The sequence below is a fragment of the Dasypus novemcinctus genome, chromosome 6 (assembly GCF_030445035.2).
Source record: "Dasypus novemcinctus isolate mDasNov1 chromosome 6, mDasNov1.1.hap2, whole genome shotgun sequence".
In the NCBI taxonomy this organism is placed as follows: Eukaryota; Metazoa; Chordata; class Mammalia; order Cingulata; family Dasypodidae; genus Dasypus; species Dasypus novemcinctus.
The window spans coordinates 94,383,263-94,410,043 of record NC_080678.1 but is presented as its reverse complement, the minus strand read 5'-3'; the positions used below and the strand labels follow the sequence as shown (position 1 = coordinate 94,410,043).

Here is a 26,781-nt window from a genome sequence, read left to right as displayed (position 1 = left end):
TAGAGGTAAGGGTTTATTTCTGGATTTTCAATTCTATCCCACTGATCAGTATGTCTACTTCTATGACAATACCATGCTGTTTTGGCCACTGTAGCTTTGTAATATATTTCAAGTTTGGGCAGTGAAATTCCTCCTGCATCACTCTTCTTTTTTCAGAATGATTTTTGGCTTTTTGGGTGCACTTTCTCTTCTAAATGAATTTGGTAGTTGCTTTATTTATTTCTGTAAAATAGGCTGTTGGAATTTTGACTTATTCATTTAATCTATAAGTCAGTTTGGATAGCATTGACATCTTCATGATATTTAGTCTTCCAATCCATGAACACAGAATGTCTTTCCATTTATTTGGGTCCTTATTGATTTCTTTTTGCACTGTTTTGTAGTTTTCTGGGTATAGGTTCTATACTTGTTTGGTTAACTCACAGACATGAGTCTTTTGGTTGCTATTGTAAATGGAATTTTCGCCCTGATTTCCTCCTCAGAGTTCTCAGAATATCTCAAAAAGATATTTGCCTGTTGATCTTGTATGCTGCCACTTTGCTGGACTTTTTTTTTAGCTCAAGTAGCTTTGTTGTAGACATTTCAGAATTTTCTAATATGTGATCGTGTCCTCCACAATTAGTGAGTTTTTCTTCGTCTTTTCCTTTTTGGATGCCTTGATTTTTTTTCTTGTCTAATTGCTCTAGCTAGAACATCTAGTACAATACTGAATATCAGTGGTGACACTGGGCATCCTTGTCTTATTCCTGATCTTAGACAGAAAGCTTTCAACCTTTCCTCATTGAGTACAATGTTGATGATCCATTTTTCGTCTACTCCTTTTATCATATTGAGGAATTTTCCTTCTATTCCTATCTTTTGAAAAGTTTTTTATCAAGAAAGGATATTGAATTTTGTAGATTGCCTTTTCTATGTTGATTGAGATTATCATGTGGGTTTTTTTCCTTCAAAATTTTAATGTAGTGTAGGATGGGTTTTTTTTCAAAGATTTTATTTATTTCTCTCCCCTTCCCCTCACCCCCATTGTCTTCTCTCTGTGTCCACTTGCTGTGTGTTCTTCTGAGTCCACTTGCACCCTCCATGGCACCAGGAAACTGTGTCTCTTTTTGTTACATCATCTTGCTGCATCAGCTCTCTTGTGTGTGGCTCCACTCCTGGGCAGGCTGAGCATGTACCTCTTCTGTCAGTTTTACTGAACCTGTGGTTGGTGCTGGGGTTGGTGTATGATCAGGAGACTTGAATCTCTGGACTGCCCATGTGCCAGTTGGGCCCTGAGCCTCAGCAGAGTTGCAACTCCTACTCTCCAGATTGTTGGACTTACCCAGGTCAGCTAACAGGGAGGTGAGGATGGTCAACTGCCACACCAGGGAACCAAGAGTCTACCAGGGCAAGCAGGAGAATCATATCCATCAGCCATATGGGATCTAAGCTGCCTCTCAATTTAAGGTGGAGTGGACATCACCATCCAGGGCCCACAGGATGAGGGAGTGGAATATGGATTAAAGTGGATGTACTGGTATTCTACTATAGAACTATTATGACTCTAGCAATGGAAGAAATTGTATCATTCATGTGGAGACAGTGGCCATGGGAGTTGCAAAGGGCAGGGAGACTGAAGAAGAGGTGTGATATGGGGGCATTTTTGGTACATGGAGTTGTCCTGAATGATATTGCAGGGACAGATGTAGAGCATTACATATCCTGCCATAAACCACTGAATGAACTGGGAGAGAGTGTACAAAGTAAACTATAATCCATGTGTCACAGCCGTTCTCCAAAATGTATTCATCAAATGCAATGAATATGTTACACTGATGAAAGAAGTTGTTGATGTGAGAGGAATAGGAGGGTGGCAAGTGGGGTATATGGGAACCTCTTATATTTTTATTTTTTTAAAAAGATTTATTTATTAATTCCCCCCCCTCCCCCAGTTGTCTGTTCTCTGTGTCTATTTGCTGCATCTTGTTTCTTTGTCCGCTTCTGTTGTCGTCAGCGGCACGGGAAGTGTGGGCGGCGCCATTCCTGGGAAGGCTCCACTTTCTTTCGCGCTGGGCGGCTCTCCTTACAGGCGCACTCCTTGCGTGTGGGGCTCCCCTACGCGGGGGACACCCCTGCGTGGCACGGCACTCCTTGCGTGCATCAGCACTGCGCATGGGCCAGCTCCACACGGGTCAAGGAGGCCCGGGGTTTGAACCGCGGACCTCCCATGTGGTAGACGGACGCCCTAACCACTGGGCAAAGTCCGTTTCCCTTATATTTTTTAATGTAACATTTTGTGCGATCTATTTATCTTTTTTAAAAAGACAATAAAAATTTTCATTTTCAAAAAAAAATTATGAGTCAGAGTCTGAGAAATCCTTATCCCCTCTTCCCTTTCTTGGGGTCTTTAGTGTGGGGGAGGTTGCTGGTAGTAGCAGTTACAGGTTTCAACTCACAGTTTTGCCATCATTATGATTCCCTTCCTTTCTCCCTCTCTCTTCTGGGCAGTGTCCAACCTTCACCTGGTGTCCTAAACCCTAGAAGATCTTTTTTCAGGTCATTTCAGCCTGTCATATAGCTATTTTTCTGGCAGAGAAGAGAGTCCTGTATCTTCTAGTCCACTTAGCTTTTCTTGATCATCTTGTAAGCCTTCTTCACCTTGCCTCCTGATGTGTTTTTTTCCTTTCAAAATAATACCTACCTTTATATAATACTGAATATTTTATTGATATGCTTACTGTCCTTCTCCACCATAAGAACCATAAGAATGTAAGCTCCATTTAAGTCTTAGCTTTGTCTCATTCATTACTTTGTACCTAACCCCTAGAACAGGAACTGGCATATAGTTTATTGCTTCATATTTGAAAAGCAATGGAAAAGTTTATTAAATGCCTTTTTAGATACTTTAACAACTCACTTTTTGAATTATAGATCTTGAGTCCATGTTATATTTTTTGTTATAACTTGTGGAAAATATATAACTTTATTTTGTTAGGTGATTAGCTGTTATTCTATGATCTTGGATTGAATTTTTAAAAGTCTTTATTATTTGCTGAACTAGAGCTACGAAATCTATCCTAAGAGTCTGTCCACCAGATTTCACTATTTTTTTAGTACCTATAAATTGTGGTGAATTTCTCCTTCTCAATGTCTCCAAAATAAGCAAATGTCCCTGGCCTACTAAGAAGCACTCCTTCTGACCACTAGTAAAGCTGGGACTCTAAGACAAGTATCAGGCAAATTTTCCTGGGAAGATTTTGCAGGCGTTTGCTTCATTAGCCAAGTAGAGTGTGTTCCTTGAAAGCGGCTTGTCTTACCTACTTAAATGAGAACGATGCACCAATATGATGCCCTAGGTATGTCAACTCCTTGGTTGCACAGTTTGCCCAACTAAATTCTGGTTTAAAGGGGCACATTCCTACTGAACCTATTCAAATAGTTATACTGCCATGAAAATAAGGAAACTTGTAAGAGTTTCTGAATTCTGAGATGTCAGTAAGAAAGAGAAGGCAATCATATTTTAAATATTCCATTTTAGTTTACAAAAACAGAATCTACTTAACTGCTATACATAAAAAGAAAGGTTTTTAAAAGTTATTCAGAGGCAGTGGACTTGGCCCAGTGGTTAGGGCATCCGTCTACCACATGGGAGGTCCGCGGTTCAAACCCCAGACCTCCTCGGCCAGTGTGAAGCTGACCCATGTGCAGTGCTGATGTGCGCAAGGAGTGCCATGCCACCCAGAGGTGTCCCCCACGTAGGGGAGCTCCACACGCAAGGAGTGCGCCCGTGAGGAGAGCCGCCCAGTGTGAAAGAGAGTGTAGCAGACGACAATAGAAGCGGACAAAAAAACAAGATGCAGCAAAATAGACACAGAGAACAGACAACCGGGGGAGGGGGGTAAATAAATAAATAAATAAATAAATCTTTTTAAAAAAAGTTATTCAGAGAATAGGAAATTTAAACTGCAACAGACATTCTAAGCAAATAACAATAATAAAATTTCTCCCATCAGTTCATTCAGGCCAAGGCGGTAAATTCTTGTTCTTCTGGGTCTTAGGTTAGCAGTCTGCTTTCCTAAAGCCATCTACTTCTGGACTAGAAAAGAGTCCTGGGAATCCTAACTTGATCCATTAGTACAGTCTGAAAACTGCCCACAAGTCATGTTAACTCAGAAGACTTTACCCAAGAGTATATTCTTTGAAGAGTCAAAAGTTGTAGTACTCCCCTCAGTATGGTACATTACTCCCAGGGATGAGCATCCCTGACACCCAGGGATTACTACCAAGCAATCTGCAGCTGGTGATGCAACTGGAAAAAGACCTTCAACAAAAGGGGGAAATGGTAAAAAGAAATAAGTTTATATGGCTAAGAGATTTCAAAATTAGTTGGGAGGTCATCAGAGATGTAACACTTATGCACATCTCAGCAGGATCTCATAGACAGCCAAAGTAGACACTACCCCAAATAGTGGGACTCCTGAGGGCTACAGAAACACCCAGGTCATGAGGTCATGGGAGATAGCTCTGGAGTTTGGTGTCTTGCCAGTGGGCCTTACTTTGGAGTTTGTGCTTCCAAGTGTGGCAGAGTTGGACTCAGATGTGACTTCTCTACACATGCCTCTTCTGTTCCTCTTATTGAACCTATAGTTGGCACTGGAGTTGGTAGGTGTTATGTCCAAAAGACTTGAATCTCTGGGCTATCTGTGTGCCAGCTGGGCCCTGAGCCTCAAAGGAGTTGCAACACCAACTCTCCAGTTCATTGGACTCACTCAGGGCAGCTAACAAGTAGGTGAGGATGGACAACCACCACACCAAGGACCTGAGAGAGCCTACAACTGCAAGCAAGATAGTCCCATCCCAGAATCCTCATGACTGGAGAATAAAATATGGACTAGAGTGGACTTACTGGTATTCTACTATAGACTTTTTATGATTCTAGCAATGGAAGAAATTATATCATTGATGTGGAGACAGTGGTAACTGGAGTTGCTGAAGGCAGTGAGAGGGAAAAAAAAGTTGTAATATGGGGTCATTTTCAGGACTTGAAATTGTCCTGAGTTACATTGCAAAAACAGATACAGGATATTATATATCCTGCCATAACCTACAGAATGGAGTGGGAGAGAGTGTAAACTAGAATATAAACTATAACCCAAGCTGTGTGATAATGCTCCAAAATGTGTTCATCAATTGCAATGAATGTACCACACTAATGAAAGAGGTTGTTAATGTAGGAAAAGTGGGAAGTGTGGGAAGTGAAGCATATGGGAATTCCCTATATTTTTTAATGTAACATTTTATGTAAGCTATGTATTTTTAAAAAATAAATTAAAAAAATATATTTTAAAGTTGTAGTACTTTAGATAGTCCTATTCCTATATAACTATGTGATGCTCCATGACTGTCCTTAGTTGAAGACACATACTCTGACCTGCAGCTCATAGCAGAGTTTGAGCAAGCATAAGAATAAAACGAAAACTGCCTGCAGATGAGCAACACTGCATGGCTGTGGTCAGTTTATTACAGTGACCAGTATTATCAGAACAAAAATCTCTTTTGGGTTATACTGAGGGTATAAATATATTATGGACAAAGAGAGTATTGACAAATTTCCTGAGATGTCCCACAAAACATACAATTTCTTTAAAACTGTATATTAATATTTTAGCTATACAAATTTATTATAGGGCAGGCCAAGTATCTCTTCACATTTGACAATTCTTCTCAAACAAGGCTTAAAATATCATATCAAACTAACCTAATTATTTCTAGCATTTCTCCTTTTTTAATTTGAAAGGAGATCTTTTGTGACTTTTCTTTGGAAAATGTTTTGGTTGTTAAAGATAGCCTGTCCACACAGAGATGCATTGTCCTTACTTAGCCCCAAGTAGAAAGACACCTTTTATCTTATCCTTTATCACTCTGTACAGAGGGAAAGGGCTTTGCATGAGCTAAGGAGAGAATGCTCTGCTATTTTGTGCTAAGGGAAATTACAAGGCAAGGAAGTCAGATGAGGTCCCTTGGAAACTCTCTGAAGCTGTCTACACTACCTCTCACAGCCACTGAGGTTGCTATAAGAACAATTGCTGAGTTCATATACTTGATTATAGAATCCCAAAATGCAGCTTTGATTCTCCAACTCCAACCCTCTAAACTGGCTCTTCAGAAAGAATGGAGAAGCAGTAAAATTATGTTTGGGGATGGTCAAGGACATTTGAGAGCTTTCTGAGAGTCTCCTTTGAGATGGTTCTTAGGTCATGGACTCTTCTGAGAATATGATGAGAGGTATGTACACACTCCCCACAAACATGCAGTTCATGCATGAAGAAGTTCATAAAACTTTTGGTGTTCTAGTTTAGGAAGTGTGCTGAGCTGATCAAGAATATGTTACCTCATTATCTGCTTATAAAACCTTTGAATATGCTCCACAGGGATGGGGGCTCCAGAATCCTGGAGGATAAGCAAGAGAAATCACAAGCAAACCATTCATCCAGGCAAAATCCCTTACATCTATCCATCTGTATTAGTTACATGGGTAGGCTGCCCATCATTTTGTTCAGATAGATGGTTGGTGAAAGGTTACTTAACCAGCTAGTTAACCAGGCAGAGGCTAATTAGTAAGGATTAGTAAAATGGGCAGGCTGGCAGTGAGTTAGAACATTGCCCAGAGAGACAAGTCAATGGGAATTTGGTGGTTAAGACCCAAACAGAGGGAACATGAATAAGTGTATTCACATGCAGAATGAGAAGACCGACTGTAAATAGGAATCACCCCTCTCTCCCTCCTAACTGTTGCAGCCTAAAGACCTGTGTAAGTGGGTAGAAATAAAGCCTGGGAATCCCTGGGACTGAAGTCCCAGATGTGTCTTCTATTTGCTAGAAACAGAGAGAGACCTGTTATTGAGAAACCCACCAGCCAGGGAGGAGGCAAGACCAGGCCTAGGGAGCCGACCCTATGAGGCAGTCAGTGATGTTGCAACTGCTCTCAGGGCTTTTCCAGGAGAGATGTGACAGTGTGAAGTTTTTTTATGAATCCCAAAAAGAAAAAGATTGTTTTTAAATTAATCCATCCCTGTGGGTGAGACTTGATTAAGGTGTGACTCAGGCTAGCCTCCACCCTCTTACTGGGTCGTATATAAATGGAAACACAGAGAGAGCAACACAGAGTAAAAGGAAGCTCAATATTTAACCTAGCAATGTGAGAGGACTCTAAAATTGCTAGCAGCCAAAACTTCAACACAAAGCTCCCAAGAGGCTGGGCCTACAGAGCAGCTCAATGCAGAAGAGATGAGCCATATACCCGAGAGCTCACAGCTGAACTCAGGAAAAAACGGGAGCAGGTGAGACAGAGAGGAGGCTGGAATGATACAACCCCTATGCCTGGTTGCCCACAGCTGAGCTTCAAGGGACAGTAGATTCTAGAGGGGGAGGCAGAGACCTCAGCAGAGATGGATTGACCATCTTTACCACATGACACAACTCCAGGATCACCAGTAACCAATTTTGGTGAGAAAGCATCTCTGCTGATGCCTTGATTTGGACATTTCACAGCCTTGGAACTGTAAACTTTTACCTTAAATAAAATTCCCAATATAAAAGCCAACCCATTTCTGGTACTTTGCCTTTGGCAGCCCTGTGGCAAACTAAGACATGGGGAACGCAGTTGCAGGCTGAGACAGCAATCACCAGACTCTGGCCTTATCAAAGGAAGGCCCAGACCAGCTGGGAAATGTGTTCCACCCTGAAGGGTACCTGAGACTTTATTTTATGCAAATCTAATCAGATTCCAAAATTCTTGGTTGTGTGTGGTGGGTGGGACCACGTAGAATATGACATTTTTACCAACAAATATTTTGGGGGTGAGGGGGAATTCAGTGAATGTAAAGGACATGCCATATATTACTAAAAAGCCATAGCAGTTAAACATTATTTTTGGTTTGGGTGGAAACAAAGAATTCAATTTAAAAGAAATTGATCCCAGCACATTGACAATGCTATTTGTTGGTTTAATGAAACCACAAGAACTTGACGGTGTGGCTCTTTTGGATATCTAAGCAAGGGAATTAAACACTGCTTGGACTTGGGCAACATACATCAGAACTCCTTCAATCTCTCAACTGTTTCTTTACACTATTTTTTAACTATTTTCTTTCTGCAAACATTTTCTTAACATGACTGCTGGCAGTTCCAAGTTCACTGTAGCAGTTTGATGTGGTTATCAATTCCAAAAATAGATATTGGATTATGTTTGTAATCTGGTCTGTACCTTGGCATGATTATGATTAGGGCTTTGATTGGGCCACGTCATTAGGGTGTTGAGTCCCCACCCCTTGGTGGGTGGAGACTCACAGATAAAAGGCATGGCAAAGGACAGAGTTGAGGGTTTTTGACGTTGGAGTTTGATGCTGAAGCCTTAAGCTGGAGCCTTAAACTCATAGAGGAAGGAGAAGCAAGCCCTGGGAAGAGAGGACCTGAGCCAGGAGAAGAACACAGAAGAATAGAGACAGCTCCTTAGACACGGCAGAAACCCCAGGTAGAGAGAACCATTCACCTGATAGTCTATAGCTGACCGTTGTGGAGCGAGGCAAAGCCTAGATAGCCTTATAGTCTACAGCTGATCTTGTGGAGAAAACAGAGGAGCTGAGCCCAGAGGAACCCAGGAAGCCTGAACCTTCACAGACATTGGCAGACATCTTGCTCCAACCTGAGAAAAAAGACTTTGTTGAGGGAAGTAACTTATGCTTTATGGCCTGGTATTTTTAAGCTCCTACCCCAAATAAATACTCTTTATAAAAACCAACCAATTTCTGGTATTTTGCATCAGCACTCCTTTGGCTAATACTGTCACCCACCTATATATCATGATGATCTCCTTTTAAAGAAGCCCCAGGTTGGGCTCTAATAGCCCATTTGGATCATATGCCCTTCACTGGAGTAACTGGGGAGTCAGGGCAATGTGGCCCCAGGGGATATCTGCTAGACCTTATGTCACAGGGGCAATGTCTCTAACTGGAAGAATAAGGGAATAGAATTATGAGCAAACAAAACATGCACTATAATTCTTAGTGGGAAAGGGGTTAATCGCATTGAAAAGAGAACTGGCTACTATTCTTTGGGAAACAGAAAGATCCTTACCTCACACCAGATCTAATCAAACAACAGAGATCAGTGAACAAGTTTAATGTAAAGTTTATTTCACGCATTTAAAATCCAAGACAAATAGGGCATGGTAGTTTCCAAGTGATTTTATTGTACTGATGCTATGAAAGCTTAATGAAGAAGACTGCTTCATATAATGGGATATTGAATAACATTTCTAATGGCAAGGTTCACTAGCATGGCAAGGCTGAAAAATGGCCATCCCTGAATCAATTTCTGAGAAAATATTCTCCCTCCAGGCTGTTGAAAGTTAACACTTCTGAACTAATAAGCCTTCAAAAAGATAAACCTTTGTTGGTTAAATCACTTTTTGAACCAAGAAATAGAAAATCTCAACTCACATTACTTTAATAACAAGGCAAGTTTATTATCTTACAAACAAACCTCAAAGTTAGTCATTTCACCTGCTCAAAAAAATATCGTTGAACCAAGTTCTTCACAGCTTTGTGCTCTACTATCTTCAGACACCACCTCATGACCACAAGAGATATGTCCAGACATAAGAATGTCCAGCAAAACCAAAGGGCCATCTTCTCAAATGTTTGTTAATCACTCAGGAATCCTTTCCCACTAAGTTCTTCATGGACCACAGCCAGGTTACATGATTACTTCAAATCCATCACTGGTCAGGAAACATTTTTAAAATTACCAATCATGGTTTACTCTCTGAATCATAAAGAGGAAGGGTAGAAAAAAGTAACATCCTGTTGGCATGGAATAAGTTGGGTAGCATACCAAAAGTCTGACAGACACTTCTATAAATTTGTCACAAGGAAAAGATGCTACTCATACAGTATCTAACATGTGTAATGTTCTGTAACATTGGGTCTAAGTACATTACATTTGCTAACTTACTGAATCCTTACTAGAACAGCATGGGATAGGTAATGCCATTTTGCAGATGAGGAAACTGAGGAACAATTTTGCCCAAGGTCCTACAGCTAATAAATGGTAGAGCTGAGATTTGCACCCAGAAGTCTGGCTCCAGACCATGCTCTTAAACACAACACCAGTGTAGGCAAACTGTGGCCCACAGGTCAAATCTGTCCCACAGCCTTGTTTCTCTATGGCCCATGAGCTAAGAATGACTTTTGCATTTTTATATGGTTATTTTAAAAAATAGGGAACAAAGACTGAAATAAGGAATCCAACTCTTCTTTAATGTTTGATTGATGACCACTTTCAAAGTTCACCTTGTGTGCTCTACAACTGAACAAGCTCATAAGGAACTTGGATGCTCCCTTCTTTGGTGCCAGTGGGAATATCAAACCACTTAAGGCAATGCCCATGCATGAGCTCTCACCCTTGTTCCACTCCCTAATAATGAAAACCTAGGCCAGTCTCCTCTTCTTTCTAGTCATTTTGGACCTGCTTAAGAAGTCCGTCCCACTCTCCTAGAGGCTTCAATTATGTAATAAAACTTTTCACACGCTCTGTGCCTGTGTATAGTGTCATCAGTTTCCACATCTGAACCAGGCTTTGGTGGGGAGGGGCTTATCCCTGCCTGCTTTACCAGGGTGGTCATAACAGAAACTAGATGTGCCCTGCAAAGCCTAAAATATTTACTATACGACCTTCTACAGAAAAACTTTCCAACTCATTGTTTTAAACACTAGGAAGTATAGGAAGAAAAATATTAAAGACATATTACCCAATAGTTTTGGGATTACAAACAACTTGGGCTTCACACACTTTAAAATTTCACAGGTTCTTCACTAAATTATTCAGGAGGTTGAAAGATGGGGTTATTTTCCTACTGAGCACATTTCCTGTTATAGAATACAATCTTTGTTACTATTTACAGCTGCTTTCTAAATTGCTGTATGCAAACTGTATGCTTGACTTTTGTACTTTTATGTAAAAACTGCTTTTACACAAGTATATTGCAAATAAAAAGCTTAGCTTTTTATTGAACAGGTAGTTTAATAATAACCATACCTATTTATATATGCCAGGAAATGATTGGAAAAATTGTGCTGGTATGCTTTGAATTTGCCAAATATATATATTTTGGGTTAAGATATTTAACAAGCCACAGTGATATTTGCAAAGAGAAATTGTGGTCTATGTCATAAAGGTTATTAAACTAAGGATTCTGATTTTTTACTTTGCTTTCGGTTCTAATTTAAAAATCAAACACAGAAAATATCTATCATATAGTGCACTCACACATAAAAGTTCCCCTTTGCTCAAGTACCCTTCACATTATGTTCAATGCTATATACCTGATTAGTCAAAATCTTTTTACAAAAACACGTTCTAGAGTGAAAACATCCATAATGAAAATGTTCTGTATTTAATAAAATTTGAATTTTTTTCTAAAGAGAAAACTCTCTTGTATTTCCTAAATTCATACCTACCCTCAGAATCCATTGATATGAAGATTTTTTTTTTTGGCTGAAAACTCAGAAAAATCACACAGTTACAATGTGCCCTGCAAAGTTCAAAATTATTTCCTATATGATCTTATACAGAAAAATTTCTGTTCTCCTCCTATTTAACTGATATTCAAAGAGGTGTCACTTTTTGGTAAAGGCTTTCTAACATTTTTGTCATCTCTGGGTTTCTTTCCTGTTATTTCCCCAATTACAGTGAGTTTGACACATAAATAAGGCTTTTTAACCTTGAGTATGTTGACAGGAATTTCTACTCTTGCTGAACTTATCAACATACAGTGAACATTGACATCTCAAAGGAAGGCTTCTACATTCTTATCACAGAAAATATAGATTAAACATAGCGGATTGCCCTGGAGGTCCTTATGTTCCAGAATTTTAAAACGTGAATTACAGCATTTATGCTTACATGCCACTGGCCAAATATTCACATGGTCCCACCTGAATGCAAAAGAGGCTGTGAAATATAGACTAGCTGTGTGCCCAGTAGGAAAAGGATAGGCCCATTGGTAAATAAATTGCCATTCTCTGCTACACAGGGTTTCTTCTCTGTGTGAGTTCTCTGATGTAAACTGAAGGTTGACTTTTGATAGAAGGATTTCCCACATTCATTACATTCATATGGCTTCTTGCCTGGGTACACTTTTGGTTGTACCAAATGCTCTGAATTATGGTAGGAGAGTTTTGCACACCCATTATTTTTATAGTGTTTCTCTCCTGTATGTATTCTCTGATGTGTGATGAGCGTTGGCTTGTGACTAAAGGCCTTCCCACATTCATTACATTTATATGGTTTTTCCCCTGTGTGAATTCTCTTATGTTTAATGAGTGTTGATCTATCAGAGAAACATTTTCCACAATCGTTACATTCATAGGGCTTCTCTCCTGTGTGTATTCTCTGATGTACAGTGAGGGACCCCTTTTGGCAAAAATTTTTCCCACATTCTTTACATTCGTAGGGTTTCTCCCCTGTATGAATTCTCTGATGTTTAATGAGTTGTGACTTTTGACAGAATGTTCTGCCACATTTGTTACATTTAAAGGGTTTCTCTCCTGTGTGAGTTCTCTGATGTTGAGTAAGGGTTGACTTATCACAGAAAGTTTTCCCACATTTATTACATTCGTATGGTTTTTCTCCTGTATGCGTTCTTTGATGTTGAGTAAGGGCTGACTTATCACAGAAAGTTTTCCCACATTTATTACATTCATAAGGTTTCTCTCCTGTATGAATTCTCTGATGTTTACTGAGGGCTGACTTCCCAGAAAAGGACTTCCCACATTCACTGCACTCAAAGGGTCTCTCCCCTGAATGAATTCTCTGATGTTTAAGTAGAGCTGATTTCTCACAGAAGGTCTTCCCACATTCACTGCATTCATATGTTTTCTCTCGTGTGTGGATCCTTTGATGTTTACTGAGGGTTGACTTCATATAGTATGTTTTCTTACACTCACTACACTCATAGGGCTTCTCTCCTGAGTGTATTCTCTGATGTGCAGTAAGTTTTGACTTTATACTGAAGGATTTCTCACATTCACAACATTTATAGGGTTTTTCTCCTGTGTGAGAACGTTGATGCACAGTCATGTCTGACTTATGGGAGAAAGACTTTGCACATATAGTACAACTGTAAGGCTTTTCCCTTGTATGTGTCCTTTGATGTTGACGAAGTGTTGAGTTCTGACAGAAGGTTTTCTCACACACAGGACATTCATAGGGTCTCTCTCCTGTGTGAATTCTTTGATGTACAGTGAGGGCTGACTTCTGGTAGAAGGATTTTCCACATGTAGTACATTTGTAGGGTTTCTCTCCTGTGTGAGTTCTCTGGTGTACAGTTAGGTCTGACTTACGGCAAAAAGATCTCCCACATTCATTACATTTATAAGGCTTTTCCCCAGTATGTGTTCTCTGATGTACCGTGAGAGTTGACTTCTGGAAGAAGGTTTTCCCACATATACTGCACTCATGATGTTTCTCTGATAACTCAACTTTATCTTGTTTCTTCAAAAGAATTATGTTATCAGAGAATGCTTTTTTGCATTCACTCAATTCACAGTTATTCTCCCTTGAGTAAATTATCTGATGAAACAAGAGAGTTGACTCATCCCTTAAGGCTTTCTCACATTCATTATAATCAATGGCTTTCTCTCTTGTGTGAACTCCCTTATGTGTAATGAAGAGAGCATTCTTGCGGAAGGCTTTAAAACATTCATTATACTCAAATGGTTGCTCTAAACTGTGACTCTCCTGATGCTGAATAAGATTCTCATTATGATGGAAGATGGTCTCATTTTTATTCAATTCATTAAGTTTCTCTCTAGCATGAGTCTTCTCATGCTTAATATCAGGAAGCAATTTCTCATACTTGACTTCTTCAAATTTCTTCCTTGAATAGTTTCTGTTAGTGATTAACTCTGACACATTTTTCAAACTCATTCCATCTTGTTTACATTTACTGGATATTTTTCTTGAAGGAAAAGAGTCTATGCACAGATTAAATGCTTTCTGTAGTATGTTTTCTCTCTGTGTAATTACTTTTCTGTTATTGATAAATTCAACTTGCCGTAAATGTTTTTCATGGTTTTCTTTGCTTTCTATCATGCCATCAACTTTCAGTTCTTCTAGGAATGAGAAAAATTAAACATACCTTAAGAATCTAAAAATATTTCTTATAAAATGGGACTGAAAATAAGTCTCTTGAATTGAAAGTAATACCAAATTACCTACTACTCTCATTTTTGGGAGGGATCCATAGATGGGTAACAATTAACAAAATGAACAAGCAAAGCTTCTGATAAAAGGAAGAGGAAAATCAGCAATGAATATACATATAGTTGGCCCTTCACAAATATGCATTTCAAAATTGGTAGAAAGAATAAAAATAAACATAAGACACAGAGAAAAAAGGATAAAAAAATTGGTAAGAGTGGATGAATTGTGATGAGTGAAATGTGCAGCGAGATACGTCCAAACAGAACAATACACAGTAAATAACATGAAATGCAACACAAATAGACAGGGATATTGCCCTAAAAAATTATCACAGGAACGAAAATGTTTAGAGGAGGTGGCATGGAGTCTAGATATCACCATAGTTAATCCCACCTTCAAAATATACACTTATTTCAGCCACTTTGCACACCCTATCATCCTGAACCCAGTGTCTGTTAGTATCAGCTTCCGTAACTGGTCTTTCTGCCTCTACTCGTTCCACCTCTCCAAAGGATCTTCTCTGGATGCAGCCAGTTTCCTGTGTTTCTCCCAAAATAATATGTAAGTCCCATGAGCTCAGCACCTTTATTTCATTCACTGCTGTATACCTTTCACTTGGAACATGACTGACTCAGAGCAAGTGCTCAATTAACATTGAATGAATAAACAAATAATTAAAAGCAAAAGCAGTCTGTGACAATGAAGGGAATGTGGGTAACTGAAAATGCTTGAGAAAGGGAAACTACCAGATAAAATATTTATCATGAGATAGACAGGAATGAAATTCAAGGTACTCATAATTGGTATAAAACTCTTAGACAGCCAAGCAAAAAAGATAACATTTATGTGTGAGAGTGATTTTGGGGGTGGTATCTGAGGCAGAGGCAAGCAGGATAACCATTCCTTAATCACTTCCAAACAAATGGGGACTATAAAAAAGAGATTCTTGAAAAATGTTTCAAAGATGCCTACAACTAAATGTTTCAAAGATCCCACAAACTGGGATCTAATTTCACCTGGATTAGATACCTGTGTACTTACTAACTCACCTGGGTAATACTGGCTTGGGAATTCCTCCTCTAATATCCATGGTGCTTTTCCTTGCTCCAACTTAAAGATCACCTCTGGTTTGGTAATGCAATGCCCTGAAAATAAAAAATGATACAGGATATAGGAAAAGCTGACTGGATTCAGAACTATGAAGAAAAAGGACAGTCAGCTTTGAGAGTTGTAAACTGAAGGGGACTACTCTGGGACAGTAAGAACACAAACAATATTCCTGGTGCCTAAACCTAAATATCATTACACTCTATTAAAGATCCATATGCTTTGGTAACTAAAGGAAGGATAATGTCTACTACTGATACTCAGAGAACCTCTGCTTACCCAGTGAGACAAGGATGCTATAGTTCTCCAGCATCACATCTCTGTACAAGGTCCTTTGATGAGGGTCCAGCTGACCCCACTCCTCCGGGGTGAAGTCCACAGTCACATCCTCAAATGAAATTGATTCCTGTAAGAGCACATTTTTGATTAATCTGAAGTGTTCTGAACTGGTGACATTAGAATGCGTTAGAAACCAATTCTTCCCCATGTTCACTGTTGAGCTTAACCAGAAAAAGTTTATATGGGATGCTTACTATGTTCCCTGTTTTAAGTTATATTTTGTGGGAGAAAGAGAAACACAATAAAAGTATCCAATTAATTTATTAATTCATGCATAAAACACATATGTAGTTCTCACTAAATTCATTAACAGTCCTAAATACATATGTAGGTCTCACTAAATTCATTAACTGTCCTAAATATTAAGATTCACAAAACACTGCTTCTAACCTCAGGAAGTATGCAATTTGGTATGGATGCCAACTGGATTAACAAATAGCACAAGAACAGGGAAGATTTAAGTTTGGGGCTTTAATGGTAATTTTAGGCTTACTGCTTTAAGCAAGCAGTCTACAAATACTGGATGATTCATCCTGCCAGGAAAAACTTAAAAGACTCAACAAATCTGTGGTAATATATATGTATGCATGAAAGTATATGTATACACAGGCAGTCCACACTTTGTACTATTCCGATAGGCACAAATTTCAGTCACCACAGGTAGTTAAATAACACCAATTCCCCAACACCATGGTTCAAATCTTAATTATCACAGTGTATTAATTTTGAGTACCTGCATAAAGTACAAACTTCAATGCTGGCTCTCAGTCCACAAACCAATACATTAATAGTAAATGTGCATCAATATCAGTGACCAGTTATCACTTCTTGGAATTTTGTTGATGACTAGTCATGACACACCTGTTATTTAGTTCATACAGATTAAGAAAAGTGAATACTTGTACTGGCTCCTGGTCTTGCAGCGATAAAGTCATATGACAATCTGCAAAAGTGGGTAACTGAAAGAGGAAAACTGGCAGCAAAGAAACAAAGAGCAATTACATAGCAAATGAACTTCAAATTGAATGTAAATGGAATTTTAAAAGAAAATAGCTGACTTTGGGAATGTCAACACTGCCACCATTAAAGAGAATATAGAGGAACTTATTAAAAGTAAACTTATTGACATAAGTGAGGAAAACTGTTGTGACAAAAAGGAGGAAGGTATCCCAGAGGAAATAAGTACTGCTAGAAAAAACATCAGATTAAAGGAACTCTTGTAGATGTTTTACAACAAAGAAAACACAAAGGATAAAATGCTGAAGCTGACTGAAATTTACAAAAGGGTATGACAAGGCATAGAAAGAGGTTTGCTCTGTATCTTAAGTTAATATGAGAAGGAGGAGGCAAGAAGTATTCAAACTACTCTTGATAAAATTGTTTACAAAGAAATAAAACATTTTAATTCTCAGTGAATTGAGACCTTGGCAGAGATTGGCCTCCATTTTGCTTTGCTATATGGCAGGACTTCAGGATTGCCAGCAGCCAAGTTCAGTGAGAAAGCATCTCTGCTGATGCCTTGATTTGTAAAATCCCTATTGTAAAAGTCAACTCATTTCTGGTATATTGCCCCCAGCAGCTTTAACAAACTATACCAACCAACAAAAAGTAAACTATTATAAAGGAATAAAATTCTAACTGCCACCTGACTTCTCGTGTATAAACCCATATGTTAGGAAAAGAATTTTGAACCTGAGAATTCCATTCTTAGCCAAACTCTCATTCATGTACAAAATAAATGCCAAAGTAAAAGTAAATGACCATGTACTATCTCTGCAAAGTATGACAGGAAGTATGCCATCAAAACAGGAACAAAACAACAACAAAAAAGAAAACCAGATGCATGGAAGAATACATGGGAAAGAACAGTGATGAAATATGAGGCAAGCATAAACTACTTTCTGAGTGACCCATAGCAGGTAACTGTGGAACTGCTAATAGGTTACTATTTGCAATAGGTTGAGAAAAGAAGATGCTTGTGGGCCATGTTGCATTACCCCGTTAAGTTACTTACAGAGGTTAACTATCATCTTTATATTCAGTGTGGATATACCATGATTCCCTTACTTATCTGTGGTGGAGATGGCTACACTGAGTAACAGAGAAGCTAACCAAATCACAGAGACTTATGAATCTACAAGTTGAAATGAGGATAAAGTCTGTAATAGAAGAATATCTGCATCCTTAGCAATACTGGTCTGCCCCTTATATTCAGTTTGGGAAATCTCCAATTCCCATTCTACCAAATAGCTCTCACATTCCAAGTGAGATGATACTTCATTCCTCAGAGGGACAGGCAGCTTGATGTGGATTTAGACCCAGTTATATTTATCTACTGATTATATCCCTTGATCAAACTAGCCATTAGTAGTCTCTTTCTCTAAGTTTTAATCATTTTTAAAATGGGTATAATTTACTGTATCTAAAGTTGTTGCTGGCATTATATAAACTAATCCAGAAAAAGCAATTAACATAGCACCTGGAACATAGTTGTGTGTTCATACAACTAGTTATTGTGGCTGGCCTGCAGTTTACTCAATCCCATTACAGTGGGATAAACAGGTAACTAGGTCTAATCTCCCTTGTCAACTGGACTTCCTAATAAATAGACTAATGATAATTGCCAGAAAGAAGAGACCTTATTCATATAATGCTGGCAGGACATCTGTGGCTAAAGGATCACTTTTAGGAAAATAAACGTAGACTCAACGGATTTATGTGGCATAGATCCCTGAAGAATGTCACATAAGTTATATAATTTTCTGGAGATATGAAATAGAGATGTTTAATAAACAAAATACTACGAAACTTCTCTTGGAGACCTCATCTATTATTGCAGGCCAAAGAACATTGTATCCTATGTAGAAAGGAAGGACTGAGAATCCCATGTCTCTGTTTCACCTGTACATCTTAACTACCTGTAGCCTTGAAATGATTATTAAAGCTTGATATTGGATAAGATCACTAATTTACTATAGTCTAACTTGACAGTCTGATCCTGTTTAACTCACTTGACCTACTCTATCACATAAACTTATTTTAACGCAACTACCTTTGAAATTAGAGAATAGAATAACCAAATAACTTAGTTTTGTCTACATAATTCTTGAATAAGTGGCCATGTATTTTAATGCAACTATTAAGAAAAGATTTAAAAATACTCAAAATAAAAATTCAGGTGATTTCTATAAAACATGGAATGTGGGAGAGAAGGGGACAGTAAAAGCACATAAAAGGTCACATTATGTTAGAGATCTAGGAAGGAAAGAAAATGTGGTAAATAAAAATACAAATCACCAGAGATCACAACAAATGTCAATGTCAATGGATTAAATTACCAATACAAACAAAAATCTCATTAAAAAAACAATTCAATGAAATGGTGTTTATCAGGAACACAATGTTAAAGAAAATAGATCAGTACTTTAAACATAACCCTTCTTATATGGGGGATCAAGGCACATTTCTCTTCTAAGTTTATTCTCCATTTTAACTCCCTTCCAGCCTTATCTACTAACTCTTCCTTTTACATCTCCTTCCTTGGAAATTAAAGTACCTTTTAGGGCACAGCACAGATACTGACCATGGTTGTGGAATAAATTAATTAACTAATCAATCTCAGTTATTAAGATTTCAAAGACCCAGGATGACTACCAGTTTGTGGTCCTTAGAAGACCTTTCTGATATGGTAGAAAACAGTGGATAGGGAGGGAAGATTTGATTTGGAGGGCTGAATTAGTCCTGGGTCCCTGTGTCTGAAAAAGAGCTGCCTTAAAAAGCTAATAGTGGTGAAACTTCTTTCTTGAGTTTCTGAAATATAAAAGCAAGGAAATGATGAGAAAGAAAACAATCTTGAAGAAAGTTAGAGACATGAAATAATTGGGATTCCAGAAAAATACTATTTGGGAGATAATTAATCATTAATAATGAAAGCAATTTCACTGATGGGTTCTCTCAAGTGTTCTGGGAACCTCAGTTTATTTGCACTTAGTGAAAGTGCCTTGAATTATTTCACTTTGGAAGTCTGCTCTGTACAAGCCAAGGCTGCAAAATTCTGAAAGCCAAAAATAAAGATGAAAATCTTCTAGACTTCTCAGACACAGTCAAGGCTGCTCATTAAAAAAAGAGAGAGAGATTTTATCAGCGTTATGAACTGCAAGCCTAGAAAAAAGAAGACGATGCAATAATATACAATGAAAGAAACTAAAGCAAAGCCATTTTCATTCATATAACAGGACAAAAGATGTCTTCACACAGTCAAGGCCTGAGAAAACACACCATTCACGATACCTAAGGAATATACTTAGGAATGTGTCTTAACCAAATAACATTTAGAACACATGTCAAAACAGGAGAAGAGAGGTAAACAGTAGGTCTTGCTATATATGTAGTTACAACTAAATACATGGTATTAATATGATTGAGAATTTATAAAATTAATACTAAATGAGGTTTCTTGAATGAGACAACTTCTTAAACCGGTATACCTTGGAGATATTGCAGGTTCAGTTTCAGACCACCACAATAAAGCAATTATCACAAAAAAGCAGATCACATGAATTTTCTGGTTCCCCAATATATAAGTTACACTTAATATCTATGGCAGCTACTGCCTTACTAAATGTATTTCTTAAATAAAAAAACTTGAAGGTAGAAATTATTCCTTGATCTATAGGCTGCAGAATCGATGTTTTGTTAGTAGACATGAAAACAACATTAATCTCATATATCTCCATCAAAGCTTTTGGATGATCTGGTGCATTGTCAAGAGCAGTAGTTATTTTGAAAGGAATCTTTCTGTCTGAGCAGTAGGTCTCAAAAGTGGGCTTAAAATATTCAGTACAGCACATTATAAACAGATGTGCTGACATCCAGGCTTTGTTTTTCCATTGACAGAGCACAGAGTAGATTCAACTTAATTCTTAAAGAACCCTAGGATTTTTGGAATGGTAAATGTGCACTGGCTTCAACTTAAAAGTCACCAACTACATTAGACCCTAACAACACAATCAGCCTGTCCTTTAAAACTTGAGCCAGACATTGACTTCTCTAGCCATGCAAAGTCCTAGATGGCATCTTCTTCCATCCATTTATAAGGCTGTTTTATCTACACTGAAAAGTGTTTAGTGTAGCCACCTTCATCAATTATCTTAGCTAGATCTGCTAGATAATTTGCAGCTTCTACATTAGCACTCACTGCTTTCACCTCGCACTTTCATGTTATGGAGATAGCTTTCTTAAACCTCATGAACCAACCTCTGCTAGGTTCAAAGTTTTCTTCTGTAGCTTCCTTACCTCTCAGCCTTCATAGAACGGAATAGTTAGGGTCTTGCTTTGAATTAGGCTTTGGCTTAAGGGAATGTTGTGGCTGATTGGATCTTCTAATCAGACCACTAAAACTTTCTCCATATCAGCAATAAGGCTGTCTTGCTTTCTTATCATTCATGTGTTCACTGCAGTAGCACTTTTAAATTTCCTTCAAAAATTTTTCCTTTGCATTTATGACTTGCCTAACCAGCCCAAGAGGTCTAGTTTTCAGCCTATCTTGGATTTTGACAAGCATTCCTCACTAAGCTGAATCATTTCTAGCTTCTGATTTAAAAGAAGAATACAACTCTTCCTTTCATTTGCCTTAAAGTTCATTATAGGGTTAATCAGCCTAATTTCAATATATTATAGTTGTTCTCTCAGAAAATAAGAAGGCCAGAGAGGAAGAGACAGAGGAATGGCCAGTCAGTGGGGCAGTCATAACATACATACATTCATGAATTAAATTTGCCATCTTATATGGGTGCAGTTTGTGGCACCCCAAAACAATTACAGTAATTACATCAAAGATTGGAGATCACCATTACAGGTATAATAATGAAAAAATTTGAAATATTGCGAAAATCACCAAAATATGATAGAGACACATAAAAAGCACATGCTGTTGGAAAAATGGCACCAGTAGACTTGCTCAGCAGAGGGCTGCCAACCAATCTTTAAAAATTGCAGTATCTGCAAAGCACAATAAACCAAGGCACAATAAAATACGGTATGTTTGTACCAGAAATACTCAAAATAGACTGTAAAGGCTCTAAAAGTCTAGGAACACATGAAGTGTGAGTATGTAAGGAACAGAGAAAACCCATCTGTATAGGAGGTAGAAGTTGACAATTAAAAGACACTTATGAAAAAATAGCCATTATAGAACACTGATATGTTTATATAGAAATAAAGATTCCATTCTAATAACTACATAGGGGTTGGTAACAAATAAGAGAATCAGAAGGTGGAAAAGATCCAAAAGAAAATAAAGAATAGCTTGTCTAACAGCAGTAGTAAAGGAAGTAGAAAAGATGTGAGGAAAAGTATACCAGAAGACATGACATATAGTATATTATATTGTATACTGTGTATATGTACATACAGACATATAGGTCAGTGGAATAGAGAACCCAATATAGATCCAACACACTCTCTTAAGCCAGGTTACCTAAAAGCAGAGCCTGAGGCAGTGATTTGGGTGCCCATGATTTTGAGAGTGTGACTATCAAGGGGTAGTATGAAGGATTTCCTTTGTGGTAATGAGGCAGTACTTTATCTTGATTATGGTAGAAGTTATACAACTCTATACATGGACCCAAATTACATTACCCCTCTCCCCCAAAAATCTTTCTCCAGTTTTCTTCCCTATCAGGTGACTTTAACACCATCCAAGTGGTCACCCAAACCAAGAAAATCAAATTCATTACTTCCTCTGGCACCGCCTACTGTATTCAGGCAGTGATTACTACTTTTAAATTACAGCAGCCATTTATTAAATCTATCTTCTCTATCTCATTACTCTTATTCCTATTTGTCAACTGTTGCAGCAACTTCCTTACTAGTTGGTCCACCTCTTTTCTTCCCTAAGTTCAGCCTGTTCATCTAAAATGCTGTTAAGTTAAAAAACTGTGACGGGACTGACATTCTACCCTACTCCACAAGCTTCAAAAGTTAGTCTGCCAGAGATGATGATGGGGAACAGGAACAAAAGGACTGTATTTGGCATAAGTTTTAACACTCCTAAGAAATGACTAATTGTTCGACAGGTACGGTAACCAATAAACATCAAAACTAATTTCAAAACAGTCTAATATATATATAGACATGGTGATTTTAAACCTGGCTGATCAATGACAACTCACTTCAGTGAGCAACAGCCTGAAGCAGTGAGTTAGCCAATTGGCAATGGACACGTTCCAGCGAACATGTTCTAAAGCTGATGCCAACCCACTTCCAGCTCTGTACCCCAAAAACACACTTCTTAGGGTGTCACTGACCAACTCCTGACTCTGTAACCAATACAGTCCCGAAATTCTACAGAAAATCAACAATTTGCTTTGCTCAATAAGTATATCTGACCAGTAATAGCTCAGGTTACTTAAATAGGTACGACACTCAGCCTTCGGGTTTCATATTTTTACTGGTTGTCTCAGCCTTTGATATAGCTAAAAATCCAGGAAGAGTGTAGTCAGCCAAGAACAACAGTAGGGTGAGAACTCTAATGAGCCAAGGAGGGACAGCTGGGGATAAGCTGGGCAAAAAGGCATCAGAAAAAAGATAATACCCTGAAGTAGTCAGAAATATCATCAACTTGAATTACCTGAGTTATGCTGTGGCTCTTTGTCCACTAAAGAAAAGAGGAAAAAACCTCAGGCACCACTTCTTTCAGGATTGTTAACTGAGGTTGTCCATTCATCTCTTTCATGAAGATGATAAAAAGAAATTTTTTAGATTTCACTGCCAACGTCTTTTTGTCCCTTGAAGATTTTTTTTTTCATTCTTAGGGTCAAAGCAAAGTGTTTTCCTTTTGTTAAGAGAATCAGGGATAAATTTGCATCTCAAGGACCTTACCTCCACATAATTAACATGCTGAATTTTCCCTGCTTTATATCTGTTATATATTCTTTGAAATTTTTTCACCATTTTAGGCAATGGAAAATGTGAGAAATGAATAAACAAACTCACCTGAGATTTGTTCATTTTCTGTTGCTCTTGAAAAAGTGGAGAGAAGGGTGAATGTACAGCTAAGAGAAAAGAAAATAGGTGATGAGAAATCTGAACTGCTATGCAGCTTTGAGATTCATTTGCCTATAAACCTTTGCCCCCAACTGGTTAAAAATATAACTCTGTAGGAAAAAGTCCTTTGGCCCTTGAGAAAGTCAGCAAAAAAATATAAAGGAGAAATCACATGTATGACCCTGAAATAGGCTGTGCAAATTTTCACTGGGTTTACTTTCTAACGATTTGTTAGTAACTTCATTCTTCTGTTAGAACTAATCCAGGACTGATTCAACAAATTACATCAGAAGACAAATTGTTAGGCCCAATATCAAAGTTATAGGAAAATACTCAGGGTATTGTTTACTTAAATTCCCACTAACTTGGTGACCCCTAGAGTTAAGAGAAATAACTCCACAGAAAGGGAAGGAGGTGCCTTAAGGAAAGGTCCATTTAAAATTTTTTTTGAGTTGAATAAAACCTGTCAGTGACTTACTTGTTAAAAAGTAGATAGAGGGAAGCGGACTTGGCCCAGTGGTTAGGGAGTCCGTCTACCACATGGGAGGTCCGCGGTTCAAACTCCAGGCCTCCTTGACCCATGTGGAGCTGGCCCATGCGCAGTGCTGATGCATGCAAGAAGCCCCAGGTACAAGGAGTTCACCCCGTAAGAAAAGCCGCCCAGCGCGAAAGAAAGTGCAGCCTGCCCAGGAATGGTGCCACACACACACGGAGAGCTGACACAACAAGATGATGCAACAAAAAGAAAACACAGATTCCCGGTGCCACCTGACAACAATAGAAGTGGACAAAGAAGAACACACAGCAAATAGACACAGAAACAGACAACAGGGGTGGGGGGGAGGTAGGGGAGAGAAATAAATAAATAAATCTTTAAAAAATAAAATAAAATAAAGTAGATAGGTACTTCTGGCTCTGCCACTATAAAACTGAGTGAATCTGGATAGGTTACTTGCTCACTTAAGACTCAAGGTTTCTCAGCTTCCAAATGAAGGAGACCCAGATGACCCTACAGACCTGCAATACCACTCTGATTTTCTCAGACCAGGGAAGACAGAGCAGCAGCATACCTCTAGACACACATTTTACAACAGACATTGTATGAGAGCCGCTCATAATCTAGAAAAAGTGAGTAGGTAATGACCACAGGATGTTTACCGAAGGCTCCCTGAAGACTACACCCGAGAAGCCTGCAATAAATTAATACTTCCTATGCAACCTGTCCCCTCCCCATCATTCTCACTATGAGCTCACCTATTTTTTCTGAAACCTGGTTCAGCTCTTTCATCATCCTGGTGATGCCTTCTGGATGAGGTAACATTACCAAACTCTTGCTCATTCTGAGCAGATGATTATTTCAGGTTGTGCAAATCTAGGATCTGTTCCTTGCTAGCAGTTTCTGCCTCTAATTGAAGCAGTGGTGAGAAATTTGAGGTCAGAACAGTGATCTTCAGGGTGGAATTCCAATTCCTGGATGCTGTCCTTCTTACTTCACAAGAGCTGCTTTGTTCCAAGGGAGTTGGAACCTGGGCTTAAAAGACAAAATCACTTTACTTAATAGTTCCACTTAATGTATCACATTCACATCTTGGAGAAATTACTAGTATAAAGGCAAATTAAGGCCACTGAGTTTGCTGAAGACTGGCAGTGCCAAAATACAGGCCATGTAATGATGCAGTCTGACCCAAGGATCGTGAAATGATGCCAAGAAATCCCAGAATACATTGCCACAAGATGAGATTCAGTCCACACACTTCTCCCTGGGCTCTGAGTTAGGTGCTGCGAGGAACACAAAGCTAGGTTTTAGGCAGGGTCATTTGCCCTGGCTATGATCTTGAGCATTTCACTTCAACTCTTAGTGACAGTTGTCTTGTCAAAATGGAAAGCTACATAAAGGCCGCAATTAAATCAAGTAGCTAACGAAAAGAATATATCTTGCAAACAACTATCCGCTAACCCCAACTTGGTAAGCTCTGTACCAAATTTCTTAAATAGGTCAAAAAAAAAAACAACACCCCAAATCCCCGGAACAACGCCACGGGGATGTTGTTATAAGCCTCGATTTATAGATGACAAAACCTAGCCTCACGCAGGCCAAAGATCTTACCGTTTGTCATTTATAACCTGTTCTGCCGGACTGCGAAGCACACCGCTCACGCGCCGACCCCACCCCAAGCTTGGGGAAATCGCGCCCTCACGTTCCCACGCGCAACAAGGACACACACGGCCCGGTCCCGCCCGCGCCGCGGAGCCGGCCGAGGCTGCTCGCCCAGGCGCCTCAGGGACCCGCCGCGCACTCCAGGCGCTCCCCCGCGCCGGGCTGCAGCTGCGCAGGGCCCCGGAACCTGGGCTCGCCAGACGCTCCCACTCATCGGCTCAGGCCCTGAGGGGCCCGCCGACCACGCATTCCCGTACTTTCTCCCCCGGGGATGGAAACCGGAGGAAACCTGGGACGGCCTTGCACATGCGCAGAGAAAGCCCCGGAAGACCCGTTCCCGGACGGCTGAGGGGTGCAAGCCAATGAAAAGCAGGACTACATTTCCCGTAAATCTCGGCGCCCCTTCCCTGCGGCGGTGAAGGTTGCAGTTTGGCTTCCGCTTGTGGCTCACCGAAGTAGATCATTTGTGTTGCGTGGGAGATCGCAAAACATCGCAATGCCACGCAGGGCTGTTGCTTGACCCTGCTTAAAAGAATGAGCTGTAAAGGACATTTTAGGGGCCATTAAGAAAAATGTGAATTGCACACTATATAAGACAGTTGATTTTATCAGGTGTGATCATCCTAATGTAGTTATTTAGGAAACTAATAAATTTAGAGCTGCACACGTAATATTTAGGGGTGAATTTCTGGTTAAAATATTTAACAGGAAAAAAAGAAATATGCAAAAATGACAAATGTTAGGGTGCTGGATATATGGGTTATAAATTTACTTTCTCTCATTTGATTAAAAAATAAAAAGAGCAGACTTTTCCTCCGACCTGTGTGCTTTTCACGCAGGTAAAGGAAGGAGGAAATATGTATGGCAATTGCATTTATGAATATAAA

The 26,781-nt window shown here is 39.0% G+C and overlaps 1 protein-coding gene across 4 annotated transcripts; it reads right to left on the bottom strand.

Annotated features, from left to right (window-relative positions):
- Positions 1-9,152: 9,152 nt before the first annotated feature.
- Positions 9,153-26,227, bottom strand: LOC101434018 (zinc finger protein 33B). Of its 4 annotated transcripts, none has more exons than XM_004477663.4 (6): positions 25,844-26,227; positions 24,991-25,262; positions 23,686-23,744; positions 15,631-15,757; positions 15,294-15,389; positions 9,153-14,153 (listed from the first exon to the last, which is right to left on the bottom strand). In XM_004477663.4, exons 2-6 carry the CDS (start codon positions 25,073-25,075, stop codon positions 11,962-11,964), a joined length of 2,559 nt encoding a protein of 852 aa, XP_004477720.1. In that variant the 5' UTR covers positions 25,076-25,262; positions 25,844-26,227; the 3' UTR covers positions 9,153-11,961. The 4 variants fall into 4 exon arrangements, with proteins under 4 accessions (XP_004477720.1, XP_004477719.1, XP_004477721.1 ...); XM_004477662.4 differs by having other exon boundaries at positions 24,991-25,267; positions 25,844-26,218; XM_004477664.5 differs by having other exon boundaries at positions 9,153-14,150; positions 24,991-25,267; positions 25,844-26,204.
- Between the last annotated feature and the right edge of the window lie 554 nt (positions 26,228-26,781).

What these genes read in the sequence shown, in the direction of transcription:
- LOC101434018 (XM_004477663.4), bottom strand. Translation starts at nt 25,075, where the DNA reads ATGAGCAAGAGTTTGGTAATGTTACCTCATCCAGAAGGCATCACCAGG. An exon ending in CCAGGTTTCAGAAAAAATAG is followed by an intron (nt 23,745 to 24,990) that starts GTGAGCTCATAG and finishes CTTTTCTCTTAG; the next exon opens with CTGTACATTCACCCTTCTCT. An exon ending in TAGCATCCTTGTCTCACTGG is followed by an intron (nt 15,390 to 15,630) that starts GTAAGCAGAGGT and finishes TTTTATTTTCAG; the next exon opens with GGCATTGCATTACCAAACCA.